Here is a 19,374-nt window from a genome sequence, read left to right as displayed (position 1 = left end):
CTCCTTACCTGACAGTATAGTGTGTACCCCCCACACAGTCCCCCTCCTTACCTGACAATATAGTGTGTACCCCCCACACAGTCCCCCTCCTTACCTGACAATATAGTGTGTACCCCCCACACAGTCCCCCTCCTTACCTGACAGTATAGTGTGTACCCCCCACACAGTCCCCTCCTTACCTGACAGTATAGTGTGTACCCCCCACACAGTCCCCCTCCTTACCTGACAGTATAGTGTACCCCCCCCCCCTCCTTACCTGACAGTATAGTGTGTACCCCCCCTCCTCCTTACCTGACAGTATAGTGTGTACCCCCCCCCCTCCTTACCTGACAGTATAGTGTGTACCCCCCCCCCTCCTTACCTGACAGTATAGTGTGTACCCCCCCCCCCCTCCTTACCTGACCGTATAGTGTGTACCCCCCACACAGTCCCCCTCCTTACCTGACAGTATAGTGTGTACCCCCCCCTTCTTACCTGACAGTATAGTGTGTACCCCCCCCCCCCTCCTTACCTGACAGTATAGTGTGTACCCCCCCCCCTCCTTACCTGACCGTATAGTGTGTACCCCCCACACAGTCCCCCTCCTTACCTGACAGTATAGTGTGTACCCCCCCCCCTCCTTACCTGACAGTATAGTGTGTACCCCCCCCTCCTTACCTGACCGTAGTGTGTACCCCCCCCCCTCCTATCCTGACAGTATAGTGTGTACCCCCCTCCTCCTTACCTGACAGTATAGTGTACCCCCCCCCTCCTTACCTGACAGTATAGTGTGTACCCCCCCCTCCTTACCTGACAGTATAGTGTGTACCCCCCACACAGTCCCCCTCCTTACCTGACAGTATAGTGTGTACCCCCCCCTCCTTACCTGACAGTATAGTGTGTACCCCCCCCCCTCCTTACCTGACCGTATAGTGTGTACCCCCCCCTCCTTACCTGACCGTATAGTGTGTACCCCCCCCCCCCTCCTTACCTGACAGTATAGTGTGTACCCCCCTCCTCCTTACCTGACAGTATAGTGTACCCCCCCCCTCCTTACCTGACAGTATAGTGTGTACCCCCCCCCTCCTTACCTGACAGTATAGTGTGTACCCCCCCCCCCTCCTTACCTGACAGTATAGTGTGTACCCCCCACACAGTCCCCCTCCTTAACTGACAGTATAGTGTGTACCCCCCCCTTACCTGACAGTATAGTGTGTAACCCCCCCCCCCTCCTTACCTGACAGTATAGTGTGTACCCCCCTCCTCCTTACCTGACAGTATAGTGTGTACCCCCCTCCTTACCTGACAGTATAGTGTGTACCCCCCCCCCTCCTTACCTGACAGTATAGTGTGTACCCCCCCCTCCTTACCTGACAGTATAGTGTGTACCCCCCCCCCCTCCTTACCTGACAGTATAGTGTGTACCCCCCTCCTCCTTACCTGACAGTATAGTGTGTACCCCCCCCCCCCTCCTTACCTGACCGTATAGTGTGTACCCCCCACACAGTCCCCCTCCTTACCTGACAGTATAGTGTGTACCCCCCCCCTCCTTACCTGACAGTATAGTGTGTACCCCCCCCCTCCTTACCTGACAGTATAGTGTGTACCCCCCCCCCCTCCTTACCTGACCGTATAGTGTGTACCCCCCACACAGTCCCCCTCCTTACCTGACAGTATAGTGTGTACCCCCCCCCTCCTTACCTGACAGTATAGTGTGTACCCCCCCCCCCTCCTTACCTGACCGTAGTGTGTACCCCCCCCTCCTATCCTGACAGTATAGTGTGTACCCCCCTCCTCCTTACCTGACAGTATAGTGTACCCCCCCCTCCTTACCTGACAGTATAGTGTGTACCCCCCCCTCCTTACCTGACAGTATAGTGTGTACCCCCCACACAGTCCCCCTCCTTACCTGACAGTATAGTGTGTACCCCCCCCTCCTTACCTGACAGTATAGTGTGTACCCCCCCCCCCTCCTTACCTGACCGTATAGTGTGTACCCCCCCCCCTCCTTACCTGACCGTATAGTGTGTACCCCCCCCCTCCTTACCTGACAGTATAGTGTGTACCCCCCTCCTCCTTACCTGACAGTATAGTGTACCCCCCCCCTCCTTACCTGACAGTATAGTGTGTACCCCCCTCTCCTTACCTGACAGTATAGTGTGTACCCCCCCCCCTCCTTACCTGACAGTATAGTGTGTACCCCCCCCCTCCTTACCTGACAGTATAGTGTGTACCCCCACACAGTCCCCTCCTTAACTGACAGTATAGTGTGTACCCCCCCCTTACCTGACAGTATAGTGTGTAACCCCCCCCCCCTCCTTACCTGACAGTATAGTGTGTACCCCCCCTCCTCCTTACCTGACAGTATAGTGTACCCCCCCCCTCCTTACCTGACAGTATAGTGTGTACCCCCCCTCCTTACCTGACAGTATAGTGTGTACCCCCCCCCCCTCCTTACCTGACAGTATAGTGTGTACCCCCCCCCCCTCCTTACCTGACAGTATAGTGTGTACCCCCCACACAGTCCCCCTCCTTAACTGACAGTATAGTGTGTACCCCCCCCTTACCTGACAGTATAGTGTGTAACCCCCCCCCTCCTTACCTGACAGTATAGTGTGTACCCCCCTCCTCCTTACCTGACAGTATAGTGTGTACCCCCCCTCCTTACCTGACAGTATAGTGTGTACCCCCCCCCCTCCTTACCTGACAGTATAGTGTGTACCCCCCCCCCCCCTCCTTACCTGACAGTATAGTGTGTACCCCCCTCCTCCTTACCTGACAGTATAGTGTGTACCCCCCCCCCCCTCCTTACCTGACCGTATAGTGTGTACCCCCCACACAGTCCCCCTCCTTACCTGACAGTATAGTGTGTACCCCCCCCCCTCCTTACCTGACAGTATAGTGTGTACCCCCCCCCCCTCCTTACCTGACAGTATAGTGTGTACCCCCCCCCCCCTCCTTACCTGACCGTATAGTGTGTACCCCCCACACAGTCCCCTCCTTACCTGACAGTATAGTGTTGTACCCCCCCCCTCCTTACCTGACAGTATAGTGTGTACCCCCCCCCCCCCCTCCTTACCTGACCGTAGTGTGTACCCCCCCCCTCCTATCCTGACAGTATAGTGTGTACCCCCCCTCCTCCTTACTGACAGTATAGTGTACCCCCCCCTCCTTACCTGACAGTATAGTGTGTACCCCCCCCTCCTTACCTGACAGTATAGTGTGTACCCCCCACACAGTCCCCCTCCTTACCTGACAGTATAGTGTGTACCCCCCCCTCCTTACCTGACAGTATAGTGTGTACCCCCCCCCCCTCCTTACCTGACCGTATAGTGTGTACCCCCCCCCCCTCCTTACCTGACCGTATAGTGTGTACCCCCCCCCCCCTCCTTACCTGACAGTATAGTGTGTACCCCCCTCCTCCTTACCTGACAGTATAGTGTACCCCCCCCCTCCTTACCTGACAGTATAGTGTGTACCCCCCTCTCCTTACCTGACAGTATAGTGTGTACCCCCCCCCTCCTTACCTGACAGTATAGTGTGTACCCCCCCCCTCCTTACCTGACAGTATAGTGTGTACCCCCCACACAGTCCCCCTCCTTAACTGACAGTATAGTGTGTACCCCCCCCTTACCTGACAGTATAGTGTGTAACCCCCCCCCCCCCTCCTTACCTGACAGTATAGTGTGTACCCCCCCTCCTCCTTACCTGACAGTATAGTGTACCCCCCCCCTCCTTACCTGACAGTATAGTGTGTACCCCCCCCCCTCCTTACCTGACAGTATAGTGTGTACCCCCCCCCCCTCCTTACCTGACAGTATAGTGTGTACCCCCCCTCCTTACCTGACGGTAGTGTGTACCCCCTCCTCCTTACCTGACAGTATAGTGTGTACCCCCCCTCCCTCCTCCTTACCTGACGGTATAGTGTGTACCCCCCCCTCCTTACCTGACAGTATAGTGTGTACCCCCCCTCCCTCCTCCTTACCTGACAGTATAGTGTGTGTCCTCCACAGTATAGAAGCCGCTGGCTGTCCCCCCCTCCTTACCTGACAGTATAGTGTGTGTCCTCCACAGTATAGAAGCCGCTGGCTGTCCCCCCCTCAATGTAGGAGATGTCATTTTCAAACACCTGGTGGGGCAGAAGAGTTGGCAAGGTTTTCTACAGGCCGTGCGTGCGTGCGTGCGTGCGTGTGGCGTGCGCGTGTGTGTGTGCGCGTGTGGGGGACCTACAGCGCTGAACTCCTCGGACTCGGTCTCCCATCTCCTCTCTAATGGTTCGACACTTCCGCCCCAGGTAGTTACGGAGGTTGACGGCGTGGATGGCAGACCCCGCCTTCTTATCCAGCGTAGCTTCCTGACCAATCCAGTAGAATATCTGCCAGTTCAGGGCTCCGTTGTCGTCCAGGAACGTCTGGGGGGGTAGAGGAGGGGTATGGGGGTTAGAGGAGGGGGAGGGGGGGGTTAGAGGAGGAGGGGTGGGAGGGTTAGAGGAGGAGGGGTGGGAGGGTTAGAGGAGGAGGGGTGGGAGGGTTAGAGGAGGAGGGGTTGGAGGGTTAGAGGAGGAGGGGTTGGAGGGTTAGAGGAGGGGTGGGGGGGTTAGAGGAGGAGGGGTTGGAGGGTTAGAGGAGGGGTGGGGGGGTTAGAGGAGGAGGGGTTGGAGGGTTAGAGGAGGGGTGGGGGGGTTTAGAGGAGGAGGGGTTTGGAGGGGGGGTTAAGAGGAGGGGTGGGGGGGGGGTTAGAGGAGGAGGGGGTGGGGGGGTTAGAGGAGGAGGGGTGGGGGGGGTTAGAGGAGGAGGGGTTGGAGGGTTAGAGGAGGAGGGGTTGGAGGGTTAGAGGAGGAGGGGTGGGAGGGTTAGAGGAGGAGGGGTGGGAGGGTTAGAGGAGGAGGGGTGGGAGGGTTAGAGGAGGAGGGGTTGGAGGGTTAGAGGAGGAGGGGTGGGAGGGTTAGAGGAGGAGGGGTGGGAGGGTTAGAGGAGGAGGGGTGGGAGGGTTAGAGGAGGAGGGGTTGGAGGGTTAGAGGAGGAGGGGTTGGAGGGTTAGAGGAGGAGGGGTTGGAGGGTTAGAGGAGGAGGGGTGGGAGGGTTAGAGGAGGAGGGGTGGGAGGGTTAGAGGAGGAGGGGTGGGAGGGTTAGAGGAGGAGGGGTGGGAGGGTTAGAGGAGGAGGGGGTGGGAGGGTTAGAGGAGGAGGGGGTGGGAGGGTTAGAGGAGGGGTAGGAGGGTTAGAGGAGGGGTGGGAGGGTTAGAGGAGGGGTAGGAGGGTTAGAGGAGGGGTAGGAGGGTTAGAGGAGGGGAGGGGGGTTAGAGGAGGAGGGGTTGGAGGGTTAGAGGAAGGGTAGGGGGGTTAGAGGAGGGGTGGGGAGGTTAGAGGAGGAGGGGTGGGAGGGTTAGAGGAGGAGGGGTTTGGAGGGTTAGAGGAGGAGGGGTTGGAGGGTTAGAGGAGGAGGGGTTGGAGGGTTAGAGGAGGGGTTGGAGGGTTAGAGGAGGAGGGGTGGGAGGGTTAGAGGAGGGGTGGGAGGGTTAGAGGGAGGGGGTTGGAGGGTTAGAGGTAGGGGTGGGAGGGTTAGAGGAGGAGGGGTTGGAGGGTTTAGAGGAGGAGGGGTTGGAGGGTTAGAGGAGGGGTGGGGGGGTTAGAGGAGGAGGGGGAGTTACTAGGTTACTACATAACAGTACAACAGTACATGTGTGGTGTTCTGTTTCAGACTAACTGCTAGTCCCTACAGTAGACACTATTAAACCACTGTGTTTCTGTTCAGACTAACTGCTAGTCCCTACAGACTAACTGCTAGTCCCTACAGACTAACTGCTAGTCCCTACAGACTAACTGCTAGTCCCTACAGTAGACACTATTAAACCACTGTGTTCTGTTCAGACTAACTGCTAGTCCCTACAGTAGACACTATTAAACCACTGTGTTCTGTTCAGACTAACTGCTAGTCCCTACAGTAGACACTATTAAACCACTGTGTTCTGTTCAGACTAACTGCTAGTCCCTACAGACTAACTGCTAGCCCCTACAGACTAACTGCTAGCCCCTACAGACTAACTGCTAGTCCCTACAGTAGACACTATTAAAACCACTGTGTTCTGTTTCACACTAACTGCTAGTCCCTACAGTAGACACTATTAAACCACTGTGTGGTGTTTCAGACTAACTGCTAGTCCCTACAGTAGACACTATTAAACCACTGTGTTCTGTTCAGACTAACTGCTAGTCCCTACAGTAGACACTATTAAACCACTGTGTTCTGTTCAGACTAACTGCTAGTCCCTACAGACTAACTGCTAGTCCCTACAGACTAACTGCTAGTCCCTACAGACTAACTGCTAGTCCCTACAGACTAACTGCTAGTCCCTACAGTAGACACTATTAAACCACTGTGTTCTGTTCAGACTAACTGCTAGTCCCTACAGTAGACACTATTAAACCACTGTGTTCTGTTCAGACTAACTGCTAGTCCCTACAGTAGACACTATTAAACCACTGTGTTCTGTTCAGACTAACTGCTAGTCCCTACAGACTAACTGCTAGCCCCTACAGACTAACTGCTAGCCCCTACAGACTAACTGCTAGTCCCTACAGTAGACACTATTAAACCACTGTGTTCTGTTCAGACTAACTGCTAGTCCCTACAGTAGACACTATTAAACCACTGTGTGGTGTTCAGACTAACTGCTAGTCCCTACAGACTAACTGCTAGCCCCTACAGACTAACTGCTAGTCCCTACAGTAGACACTATTAAACCACTGTGTTCTGTACAGACTAACTGCTAGCCCTACAGACTAACTGCTAGTCCCTACAGTAGACACTATTAAACCACTGTGTTCTGTTCAGACTAACTGCTAGTCCCTACAGTAGACACTATTAACCACTGTGTTCTGTTCAGACTAACTGCTAGTCCCTACAGTAGACACTATTAAACCACTGTGTTCTGTTCAGACTAACTGCTAGCCCCTACAGACTAACTGCTAGTCCTACAGTAGACACTATTAAACACTGTGTTCTGTACAGACTAACTGCTAGTCCCTACAGACTAACTGCTAGTCCCTACAGACTAACTGCTAGTCCCTACGACTAACTGCTAGTCCCTACAGACTAACTGCTAGTCCCTACAGACTAACTGCCTAGTCCCTACAGACTAACTGCTAGTCCCTACAGACTAACTGCTAGTCCCTACAGAACTAACTGCTAGTCCCTACAGTAGACACTATTAAACCACTGTGTGGTGTTCTGTTCAGACTAACTGCTAGCCCCTACAGACTAACTGCTAGTCCCTACAGTAGACACTATTAAACCACTGTGTTCTGTTCAGACTAACTGCTAGTCCTACAGTAGACACTATTAAACCACTGTGTGGTGTTCTGTTCAGACTAACTGCTAGTCCCTACAGTAGACACTATTAAACCACTGTGTTCTGTTCAGACTAACTGCTAGTCCCTACAGTAGACACTATTAAACCACTGTGTTCTGTTCAGACTAACTGCTAGCCCCTACAGACTAACTGCTAGTCCCTACAGACTAACTGCTAGTCCCTACAGTAGACACTATTAAACCACTGTGTGGTGTTCTGTTCAGACTAACTGCTAGTCCCTACAGTAGACACTATTAAACCACTGTGTTCTGTTCAGACTAACTGCTAGTCCCTACAGTAGACACTATTAAACCACTGTGTTCTGTACAGACTAACTGCTAGTCCCTACAGACTAACTGCTAGCCCCTACAGTAGACACTATTAAACCACTGTGTTCTGTACAGACTAACTGCTAGTCCCTACAGACTAACTGCTAGCCCCTACAGACTAACTGCTAGCCCCTACAGACTAACTGCTAGCCCCTACAGACTAACTGCTAGCCCCTACAGTAGACACTATTAAACCACTGTGTTCTGTACAGACTAACTGCTAGTCCCTACAGTAGACACTATTAAACCACTGTGTTCTGTTCAGACTAACTGCTAGTCCCTACAGTAGATACTATTAAACCACTGTGTTCTGTTCAGACTACTGCTAGTCCCTACAGACTAACTGCTAGCCCCTACAGACTAATGCTAGCCCCTACAGACTAACTGCTAGTCCCTACAGTAGACACTATTAAACCACTGTGTTCTGTTCAGACTAACTGCTAGCCCCTACAGTAGACACTATTAAACCACTGTGTGGTATACAGACTAACTGCTAGTCCCTACAGTAGACACTATTAAACCACTGTGTTCTGTACAGACTAACTGTAGTCCTACAGTAGACACTATTAAACCACTGTGTTCTGTTCAGACTAACTGCTAGTCCCTACAGTAGACACTATTAAACCACTGTGTTCTGTTCAGACTAACTGCTAGTCCCTACAGTAGACACTATTAAACCACGTGTTCTGTTCAGACTAACTGCTAGTCCCTACAGACTAACTGCTAGCCCCTACAGACTAACTGCTAGCCCCTACAGACTAACTGCTAGCCCCTAAGACTAACTGCTAGCCCCTACAGTAGACACTATTAAACCACTGTGTTCTGTACAGACTAACTGCTAGTCCCTACAGACTAACTGCTAGTCCCTACAGTAGACACATTAACCACTGTGTGGTATACAGACTAACTGCTAGTCCCTACAGTAGACACTATTAAACCACTGTGTTCTGTTCAGACTAACTGCTAGCCCCTACAGACTAACTGCTAGTCCCTACAGACTAACTGCTAGCCCCTACAGACTAACTGCTAGTCCTACAGTAGACACTATTAAACACTGTGTTCTGTTCAGACTAACTGCTAGCCCCTACAGACTAACTGCTAGTCCCTACAGACTAACTGCTAGCCCCTACAGACTAACTGCTAGTCCCACAGTAGACACTATTAAACCACTGTGTTCTGTTCAGACTAACTGCTAGTCCCTACAGTAGACACTATTAAACCAGTCACATTACAGGCAAACCTCAAAGTACTGTGCTGCTAGCTAGCCTGACCCGTACAGATTCAACCAGGCCTGACCCGTACAGATTCAACAGGCCTGACCCGTACAGATTCAACCAGGGCCTGACCCGTACAATTCAACCAGGCCTGACCCGTACAGATTTCAACCAGGCCTGACCCGTACAGACTCAACCAGGCCTGACCCGTACAGACTCAACCAGGCCTGACCCGTACAGACTCAACCAGGCCTGACCCGTACAGATTCAACCAGGCCTGACCCGTACAGATTCACCAGGCCTGACCCGTACAGATTCAACCAGGCCTGACCAGTACAGACTCAACCAGGCCTGACCAGTACAGATTCAACCCAGGCCTGACCAGAACAGTTTGGCTCATGTCTGGCCCTATAGACTTATATTATGCTATACTAGACACACAGAGCCCTGATTGGATGATTATGTAGCAGTGTGTATGTTACCTTGAGGATGATGAAGCAGTGTGTGTGTGTGTGTTACCATGAGGACGATGAAGCAGTGTGTGTGTGTGTGTTACCATGAGGACGATGAAGCAGTGTGTGTGTGTGTTACCTTGAGGACGATGAAGCAGTGTGTGTGTGTTACCTTGAGGATGATGTAACAGTGTGTGTGTGTGTGTACCTTGAGGATGATGTAGCAGTGTGTGTGTGTGTGTGTGTTACCTTGAGGATGATGTAGCAGTGTGTGTGTGTGTGTGTGTGTGTGCGTTACCTTGAGGATGATGTAAGTGTGTGTGGTGTGTGTTACCTTGAGGATGATGTAGCAGTGTGTGTGTGTGTGTTACCTTGAGGATGATGTTTGTGTGTGTGTGTGTGTTACCTTGAGGATGATGTAGCAGTGTGTGTGTGTGTGTGTGTTACCTTGAGGATGATGTAGCAGTGTGTGTGTGTGTGTGTGTTACCCTTGAGGATGATGTAGCAGTGTGTGTGTGTGTGTGTGTTACCTTGAGGATGATGTAGCAGTGTGTGTGTGTGTGTGTGTTACCTTGAGGATGATGTAGCAGTGTGTGTGTGTGTGTGTGTTACCTTGAGGATGATGTAGCAGTGTGTGTGTGTGTGTGTGTGTTACCTTGAGGATGATGTAGCAGTGTGTGTGTGTGTGTGTTACCTTGAGGATGATGTAGCAGTGTGTGTGTGTGTGTGTGTGTGTGTGTGTGTGTGTTACCTGAGGATGATGTAGCAGTGTGTGTGGTGTGTGTGTGTGTGTGCGTTACCTTGAGGATGATGTAAGTGTGTGTGTGTGTGTTACCTTGAGGATGATGTAGCAGTGTGTGTGTGTGTGTTACCTGAGGATGATGTTTGTGTGTGTGTGTGTGTTACATTGAGGATGATGTAGCAGTGTGTGTTGTGTGGTGTTACCTTGAGGATGATGTTTGTGTGTGTGTGTGTGTGTGTTACCTTGAGGATGATGTAGCAGTGTGTGTGTGTGTGTGTGTTACCTTGAGGATGATGTAGCAAGTGTGTGTGTGTGTGTGTTACCTTGAGGATGATGTAGCAGTGTGTGTGTGTGTGTTACCTTGAGGGATGATGTAGCAGTGTGTGTGTTTGTGTTAACCTTGAGGATGATGTAGCAGTGTGTGTGTGTGTGTGTTACCTTTGAGGATGATGTAGCAGTGTGTGTGTGTGTGTGTTACCCTTGAGGATGATGTAGCAGTGTGTGTGTGTGTTACCTTGAGGATGATGTAGCAGTGTGTGTGTGTGTGTGTTACCTTGAGGAGATGTACATTGGGTTACCTTGAGGATGAGTAGCAGTGTATGTTGTGTGTGTTATTACTACCTTGAGGATGATGTAGCAGTGTGTGTGTGTGTTACCTTGAGGATGATGTAGCAGTGTGTGTGTGTGTGTTACCTTGAGGATGATGTAGCAGTGTGTGTGTGTGTTACCTTGAGGATGATGTAGCAGTGTGTGTGTGTGTGTTTTGAGGATGATGTAGCAGTGTGTGTGTGTGTGTTACCTTGAGGATGATGTAGCAGTGTGTGTGTGTGTGTTACCTTGAGGATGATGTAGCAGTGTGTGTGTGTGTGTGTGGTTACCTTGAGGATGATGTAGCAGTGTGTGTGTGTGTTACCTTGAGGATGATGTAGCAGTGTGTGTGTGTGTTACCTTGAGGATGATGTAGCAGTGTGTGTGTGTGTTACCTTGAGGATGATGTAGCAGTGTGTGTGTGTGTGTGTTACCTTGAGGATGATGTAGCAGTGTGTGTGTGTGTGTGTTACCTTGAGGATGATGTAGCAGTGTGTGTGTGTGTGTGTTACCTTGAGGATGATGTAGCAGTGTGTGTGTGTGTTACCTTGAGGATGATGTAGCAGTGTGTGTTACCTTGAGGATGATGTAGCAGTCAGCCTCGTAGAACTTCCCCTGGAACGCCTCGTCCACCTGCATCGGAACAAAGTTCTCTATCTGCCACACAAACACACCAGGGACCTACACACACACACACACACACACACACAATCAGATTAGAGCCATAATGGAGACATCTACACCCCACCCCCCCCCCCCCCCACACACAATCAGATTAGAGCCAAAATGGAGACATCTACACCCCCCCCCCCCCCACACAATCAGATTAGAGCCATAATGGAGACATCTACACCCCCCCCCCCCCACACACACACACACACACAATCAGATTAGAGCCATAATGGAGACATCTACACCCCCCCCCCACACAATCAGATTAGAGCCATAATGGAGACATCAGATTAGAGCCATAATGGAGACATCAGATTAGAGCCATAATGGAGACATCTACACCCCCCCCCCCACACACAATCAGATTAGAGCCATAATGGAGACATCTACACCCCCCCCCCCCCCCCCCCCCCCACACAATCAGATTAGAGCCATAACGGAACATCTACACCCCCCCCCCCCACACACAATCAGATTAGAGCCATAATGGAGACATCTACACCCCCCCCCCCACACAATCAGATTAGAGCCATAATGGAGACATCTACACCCCCCCCCACACAATCAGATTAGAGCCATAATGGAGACATCTAAACCCCCCCCACAACAATCAGATTAGAGCCATAATGGAGACATCTACACCCCCCCCCCACACAATCAGATTAGAGCCATAATGGAGACATCAGATTAGAGCCATAATGGAGACATCAGATTAGAGCCATAATGGAGACAGAGTTAGAGCCATAATGGAGACATCTACACCCCCCCCCCCCCACGCCAATCAGATTAGAGCCATAATGGAGAACATCGAACCCCCCCCCCCCCCCACACAATCAGATTAGAGCCATAATGGCGACATCTACAACACCCCCCCACCCCACCCAATCAGATTAGAGCCATAATGGAGACATCTACACCCCCCCCTCCACACAATCAGTTAGAGCCATAGGAGACATCTACACCCCCCCCCCCCCCCCCCCCCCCACACAATCAGATAGAGCCATAATGGAGACAATCTACACCCCCCCCCCCCACACACTCAGATAGAGCCATAATGGAGACTCAGATTAGAGCCATAATGGAGACATCAGATTTAGAGCCATAATGGAGACATCTACAGACACAACCCCCACCCCCCCCCCCCCCACACACAATCAGATTAGAGCCATAATGGAGACATCTACAACCCCCCCCCCCCCCCCACACAATCAGATTAGAGCCATAATGGAGACATCTAACACCCCCCCCCCCACACACACAATCAGATTAGAGCCATAATGGAGACATCTACACCCCCCCCCCCCCACACAATCAGATTAGAGCCATAATGGAGACATCTACACCCCCCCCCCACACAATCAGATTAGAGCCATAATGGAGACATCTACACCCCCCCCCCCCCCACACACATCAGATTAGAGCCATAATGGAGACATCTACACCCCCCCACACACACAATCAGATTAGAGCCATAATGGAACATCTACACCCCCCCCCCCCCCACACACACACATCAGATTAGAGCCATAATGGAGACATCTACACCCCCCCCCCACAATCAGATTAGAGCCATAATGGAGACATCTACACCCCCCCCCCCCACACAATCAGATTAGATAGAGCCATAATGGAGACATCAGATTAGAGCCATAATGGAGACATCAGATTAGAGCCATAATGGAGACATCTACAACCCCCCCCCCCCCCACACACAATCAGATTAGAGCCATAATGGAGACATCTACACCCCCCCCCCCCCCACACAATCAGATTAGAGCCATAATGGAGACACTACAACTACCACCCCCCCCCCCCCCACACACAATCAGATTAGAGCCATAATGGAGACATCTACACCCCCCCCACACACAATCAGATTAGAGCCATAATGGAGACATCTACACACACCCCCCCCCCCACACAATCAGATTAGAGCCATAATGGAGACATCTACAACCCCCCCCCCCCCACACAATCAGATTAGCCATAATGGAGACATCTACACCCCCCCCCCCCCCCCCCCCCCCCCACACATCAGATTAGAGCCATAATGGAGACATCTACAACACCCCCCCCCCCCCCCCACACACACACACAATCAGATTAGAGCCATAATGGAGACATCTACAACACCCCCCCCCACACAATCAGATTAGAGCCTAATGGAGACATCTACAAACACCCCCCCCCCCCCCCACACAATCAGATTAGAGCCATAATGAACATCAGATTAGAGCCATAATGGAGACATCAGATTAGAGCCATAATGGAGACATCTAACACCCCCCCCCCCCCCACACACAATCAGATTAGAGCCAAATGGAGACATCTGCACCCCCCCCCCCCCCCACACAATCAGATTAGAGCATAATGGAGACATCTACACACAACAACCCCCCCCCCACCACACACAATCAGATTAGAGCCATAATGGAGACATCTACACCCCCCCCCCACACAATCAGATTAGAGCCATAATGGAGACATCTACACCCCCCCCCCACACAATCAGATTAGAGCCATAATGGAGACATCTACACCCCCCCCCCCCACACACAATCAGATTAGAGCCATAATGGAGACATCTACACCCCCCCCCCCCCCCCCCCCCACACACAATCAGATTAGAGCCATAATGGAGACATCTAACACCCCCCCCCCCCCCCCCCCCCCCCACACACACAATCAATTAGAGCCAAAATGGAGACATCTACACCCCCCCCCCCCCCCCACACACACACACAATCAGATTAGAGCCAAAATGGAGACATCTACACCCCCCCACACACAATCAGATTAGAGCCATAATGGAGACATCTACACCCCCCCCCCCCCCCCCCCCCCCACACACACACACAATCAGATTAGAGCCAAAATGGAGACATCTACACCCCCCCCCAACACAATCAGATTAGAGCCATAATGGAGACATCTACACCCCCCCCCCCCACACACACAATCAGATTAGAGCCATAATGGAGACATCTACACCCCCCCCCCCCCCCCCACACACACACAATCAGATTAGAGCCATAATGGAGACATCTACACCCCCCCCCCACACACAATCAGATTAGAGCCATAATGGAGACATCTACACCCCCCCCCCCCCCCCCCACACAATCAGATTAGAGCCATAATGGAGACATCTACACCCCCCCCACACACAATCAGATTAGAGCCATAATGGAAACATCTACACCCCCCCCCACACACACAATCAGATTAGAGCCAAAATGGAAACATCTACCCCCCCTATCAGATTAGAGCCATAATGGAGACGACGGCCACCAGGGAACAGTGGGTTAACTGCCTTGTTCAGGGACAGGACGACGGCCCTACCGGGGAACAGTGGGTTAACTGCCTTGTTCAGGGACAGGACGACGGCCTACCGGGAACAGTGGGTTAACTGCCTTGTTCAGGGGCAGGACGACGGCCTACCGGGGAACAGTGGGTTAACTGCCTTGTTCAGGGACAGGACGACGGCCTACCGGGGAACAGTGGGTTAACTGCCTTGTTCAGGGGCAGGACAACGGCCTACTGGGGAACAGTGGGTTAACTGCCTTGTTCAGGGACAGGACGACGGCCACCAGGGAACAGGAGGTTAACTGCCTTGTTCAGGGGCAGGACAACGGCCTACCGGGGAACAGTGGGTTAACTGCCTTGTTCAGGGGCAGGACAACGGCCTACCAGGGAACAGGAGGTTAACTGCCTTGTTCAGGGGCAGAACGACGGCCTAGCCCGGCCAAAACCTGAACGCCGCTGGGCCTACCTGTCCTACGTCCTCCATGAAGAACTCGGAGTAGTCCAGCTGTGGTTTCTCCAGACTCTTGTCCCAACGACGCGCGTGTCCCAATGACGCATTCAGTTCCCCATACTTCTGATCGCCGTTCTCCTACACACACACAAACACACACACACACACACACAGCAAGGGCTCGGTTTCATTTGAAGCAAGTCATTGGCAGGTTCCCAACAGAGGATACTGGTGGGTGTAAATCTAGGAGGACTAGCTCCTTTCAATCTAGGAATGAAACCCAATGTTCACCCCTCCCTCACTCTCCTCCATCCATCCACCCCTCCCTCCCAAACCCCCATCCCCCCTCTACTCCATCCCCCCCCTCTCTCTACTCCATCCCCCTCTCTCCTCAATCTACCCCTCCCTCCCTTCCAAACCCCCCCATCCCTTCCAAACCCCCACCCCCCTCTACTCCATCCACCCCCCCTCTCTACTCTATCCACCCCCGCCACCCCTCCCTACCTCGAAACTCTTGTTCTTCTCTTGTGTGACATCACTCATCCCCTTGAGGACCTGTTTAGCCTGGTCGTCTTGACTACTGTCCTTCCTCCTCCTCAGCCTCATCTTCCTCGCCAGGGGGTCCCGTGGGCTGGCCCCTACACACACACACACACAAACAATGTATTGAGCGTTTCTAAAGCAACTTCCCCTAGACCCACTTCCCCTAGACCCAGACCCACCTCCCCTAGACCCAGACCCACCTCTCCTAGACCCACCTCTCCTAGACCCACCTCTCCTAGACCCACCTCTCCTAGACCCACCTCTCCTAGACCCACCTCTCCTAGACCCACCTCCCCTAGACCCACCTCCCCCAGGACCTAGACCCACCTCCCCCAGGACCTAGACCCACCTCCCCCAGGACCTAGACCCACCTCCCCCAGGACCTAGACCCACCTCCCCCAGGACCTAGACCCACCTCCCCCAGGACCTAGACCCACCTCCCCCAGGACCTAGACCCACCTCCCCCAGGACCTAGACCCACCTCCCCCAGGACCTAGACCCACCTCCCCCAGGACCTAGACCCACCTCCCCCAGGACCTAGACCCACCTCCCCCAGGACCTAGACCCACCTCCCCCAGGACCTAGACCCACCTCCCCCAGGACCTAGACCCACCTCCCCAGGACCCAGACCCACCTCCCCAGGACCCAGACCCACCTCCCCAGGACCCAGACCCACCTCCCCAGGACCCAGACCCACCTCCCCAGGACCTAGACCCACCTCCCCAGGACCTAGACCCACCTCCCCAGGACCTAGACCCACCTCCCCAGGACCTAGACCCACCTCCCCAGGACCTAGACCCACCTCCCCAGGACCTAGACCCACCTCCCCAGGACCTAGACCCACCTCCCCAGGACCTAGACCCACCTCCCCAGGACCTAGACCACCTCCCCAGGACCTAGACCCACCTCCCCAGGACCTAGACCCACCTCCCCCAGGACCCAGACCCACCTCCCCCAGGACCCAGACCCACCTCCCCCAGGACCTAGACCCACCTCCCCCAGGACCTAGACCCACCTCCCCCAGGACCTAGACCCACCTCCCCCAGGACCTAGACCCACCTCCCCCAGGACCTAGACCCACCTCCCCCAGGACCCAGACCCACCTCCCCAGGACTCAGACCCACCTCCCCCAGGACCTAGACCCACCTCCCCCTGCAGCAGATATTACAGCAGGGGATGCTCCAGCCAGTCTCAGTTGGTTCTGAAGAGAGAAGTCGATGTTGTACCACTCTGCTGTCCTGTCCACCGGCTTGGGAGGCATCACCAGGTTGGGGTTCTCACGTACATCTAGAACCTAGAACACACACAGAGGAGAGAACACTTACAACCTAGAACATCTAAAACAGAACATTTTGAACATTTTGAACCTAGAACACAGGGTAGAATGTCTAGAACCTAGAACACAGGGCAGAACATCTATAATCTAGAACAGAGGACAGTGTGTACCTCTAGGTCGACGAGGAAGTGGATAGCTTCAGGAAGAGTCACCAGACGATTCTTATTCAGAACCAACTTCTTCAGCTTCCCACACCTACACAACAACAACAACAACAACAAGTTGATCCACTACACAGCAGGTACTGTCCAAAACATGTCACAAAATGGCATCATGAAATACCGGCTGGGAAGCATGCGGACGCCTTAAGTGTGTGTCTACCGACAGAGTCCCTCGGGTATGACGCGAGGCACCCACCTACTACAGAGTCCCTCGGGTATGACGCGAGGCACCCACCTACTACAGAGTCCCTCGGGTATGACGCGAGGCACCCACCTACTACAGAGTCCCTCGGGTATGACGCGAGGCACCCACCTACTACAGAGTCCCTCGGTATGACGCGAGGCACCCACCTACTACAGAGTCCCCTCGGGTATGACGCGAGGCACCCACCTACTACAGAGTCCCTCGGGTATGACGCGAGGCACCCACCTACTACAGAGTCCCTCGGGTATGACGCGAGGCACCCACCTACTACAGAGTCCCTCGGGTATGACGCGAGGCACCCACCTACTACAGAGTCCCTCGGGTATGACGCGAGGCACCCACCTACTACAGAGTCCCTCGGGTATGACGCGAGGCACCCACCTACTACAGAGTCCCTCGGGTATGACGCGAGGCACCCACCTACTACAGAGTCCTCGGGTATGACGCGAGGCACCCACCTACTACAGAGTCCCTCGGGTATGACGCGAGGCACCCACCTACTACAGAGTCCCTCGGGTATGACGCGAGGCACCCACCTACTACAGAGTCCCTCGGGTATGACGCGAGGCACCCACCTACTACAGAGTCCCTCGGGTATGACGCGAGGCACCCACCTACTACAGAGTCCCTCGGGTATGACGCGAGGCACCCACCTACTACAGAGTCCCTCGGGTATGACGCGAGGCACCCACCTACTACAGAGTCCCTCGGGTATGACGCGAGGCACCCACCTACTACAGAGTCCCTCGGGTATGACGCGAGGCACCCACCTACTACAGAGTCCTCGGGTATGACGCGAGGCACCCACCTACTACAGAGTCCCTCGGGTATGACGCGAGGCACCCACCTACTACAGAGTCCCTCGGGTATGACGCGAGGCACCCACCTACTACAGAGTCCCTCGGGTATGACGCGAGGCACCCACCTACTACAGAGTCCCTCGGGTATGACGCGAGGCACCCACCTACTACAGAGTCCCTCGGGTATGACGCGAGGCACCCACCTACAGAGTCCCTCGGGTATGACGCGAGGCACCCACCTACAGAGTCCCTCGGGTATGACGCGAGGCACCCACCTACAGAGTCCCTCGGGTATGACGCGAGGCACCCACCTACAGAGTCCCTCGGGTATGACGCGAGGCACCCACCTACAGAGTCCCTCGGGTATGACGCGAGGCACCCACCTACAGAGTCCCTCGGGTATGACGTGAGGTACCCACCTACAGAGTCCCTCGGGTATGACGCGAGGCAGGCACCCACCTACAGAGTCCCTCGGGTATGACGTGAGGTACCCACCTACAGAGTCCCTCGGGTATTAGTTCCAGGTTGTTGTTAGCAGCCATGAACTCCTGCAGACTGGATAACTTCCCACGCCAGACGGAACTCCATCAAAGTCCAGCTTGTTACTGTTCACATAAAGCTTCTTCAACTTCCCCAGCTTACAGATAGCAGACTGGAGAGAGACAGAGACAGGGGGTGAGACAAAGGGTGCAGTTTAAGTCCAAACCTGTTTGACGTCTACGTCAACGAACGAGCAGTGTTGTTGGACCCATCTGCAGCCCCTGAACTCGCCCTCAAAGATGAGGTCAGAATGCTGCTCTACCCAGATGAGCTACTGTCCCCAACAGATCCAGGTCTATCCAGATGACCTACTGTCCCCAACAGCTCAGATGACCTACTGTCCCCAACAGATCAGATGACCTACTGTCCCCAACAGATCAGATGACCTACTGTCCCCAACAGATCAGATGACCTACTGTCCCCAACAGATCAGATGACCTACTGTCCCCAACAGATCAGATGACCTACTGTCCCCAACAGATCAGATGACCTACTGTCCCCAACAGATCAGATGACCTACTGTCCCCAACAGATCCAGGTCTACCCAGATGAGCTACTATCACCAACAGATCCAGGTCTACCCAGATGAGCTACTGTCCCCAACAGATCCAGGTCTACCCAGATGAGCTACTGTCCCCAACAGATCCAGGTCTACCCAGATGAGCTACTGTCCACAACAGATCCAGGTCTACCCAGATGACCTACT

The 19,374-nt window shown here is 53.6% G+C and overlaps 1 protein-coding gene across 1 annotated transcript in view; it reads right to left on the bottom strand.

The window, feature by feature from the left end:
* LOC109877524 (protein flightless-1 homolog) overlaps positions 1-19,374 on the bottom strand; it is a 51,557-nt gene that overhangs the window by 19,329 nt on the left and 12,854 nt on the right. The window contains 10 exon segments of the mRNA XM_031814444.1: positions 4,026-4,108; positions 4,210-4,230; positions 4,232-4,390; positions 11,231-11,335; positions 15,099-15,221; positions 15,588-15,721; positions 16,773-16,920; positions 17,073-17,157; positions 18,624-18,699; positions 18,702-18,780. Coding sequence (XP_031670304.1) covers positions 4,026-4,108; positions 4,210-4,230; positions 4,232-4,390; positions 11,231-11,335; positions 15,099-15,221; positions 15,588-15,721; positions 16,773-16,920; positions 17,073-17,157; positions 18,624-18,699; positions 18,702-18,780 — 1,013 coding nt within the window.

Source organism: Oncorhynchus kisutch, unplaced genomic scaffold (genome assembly GCF_002021735.2).
Source record: "Oncorhynchus kisutch isolate 150728-3 unplaced genomic scaffold, Okis_V2 Okis06b-Okis10b_hom, whole genome shotgun sequence".
In the NCBI taxonomy this organism is placed as follows: domain Eukaryota; kingdom Metazoa; phylum Chordata; class Actinopteri; order Salmoniformes; family Salmonidae; genus Oncorhynchus; species Oncorhynchus kisutch.
This window is presented reverse-complemented; position numbering and strand designations above follow the sequence as displayed.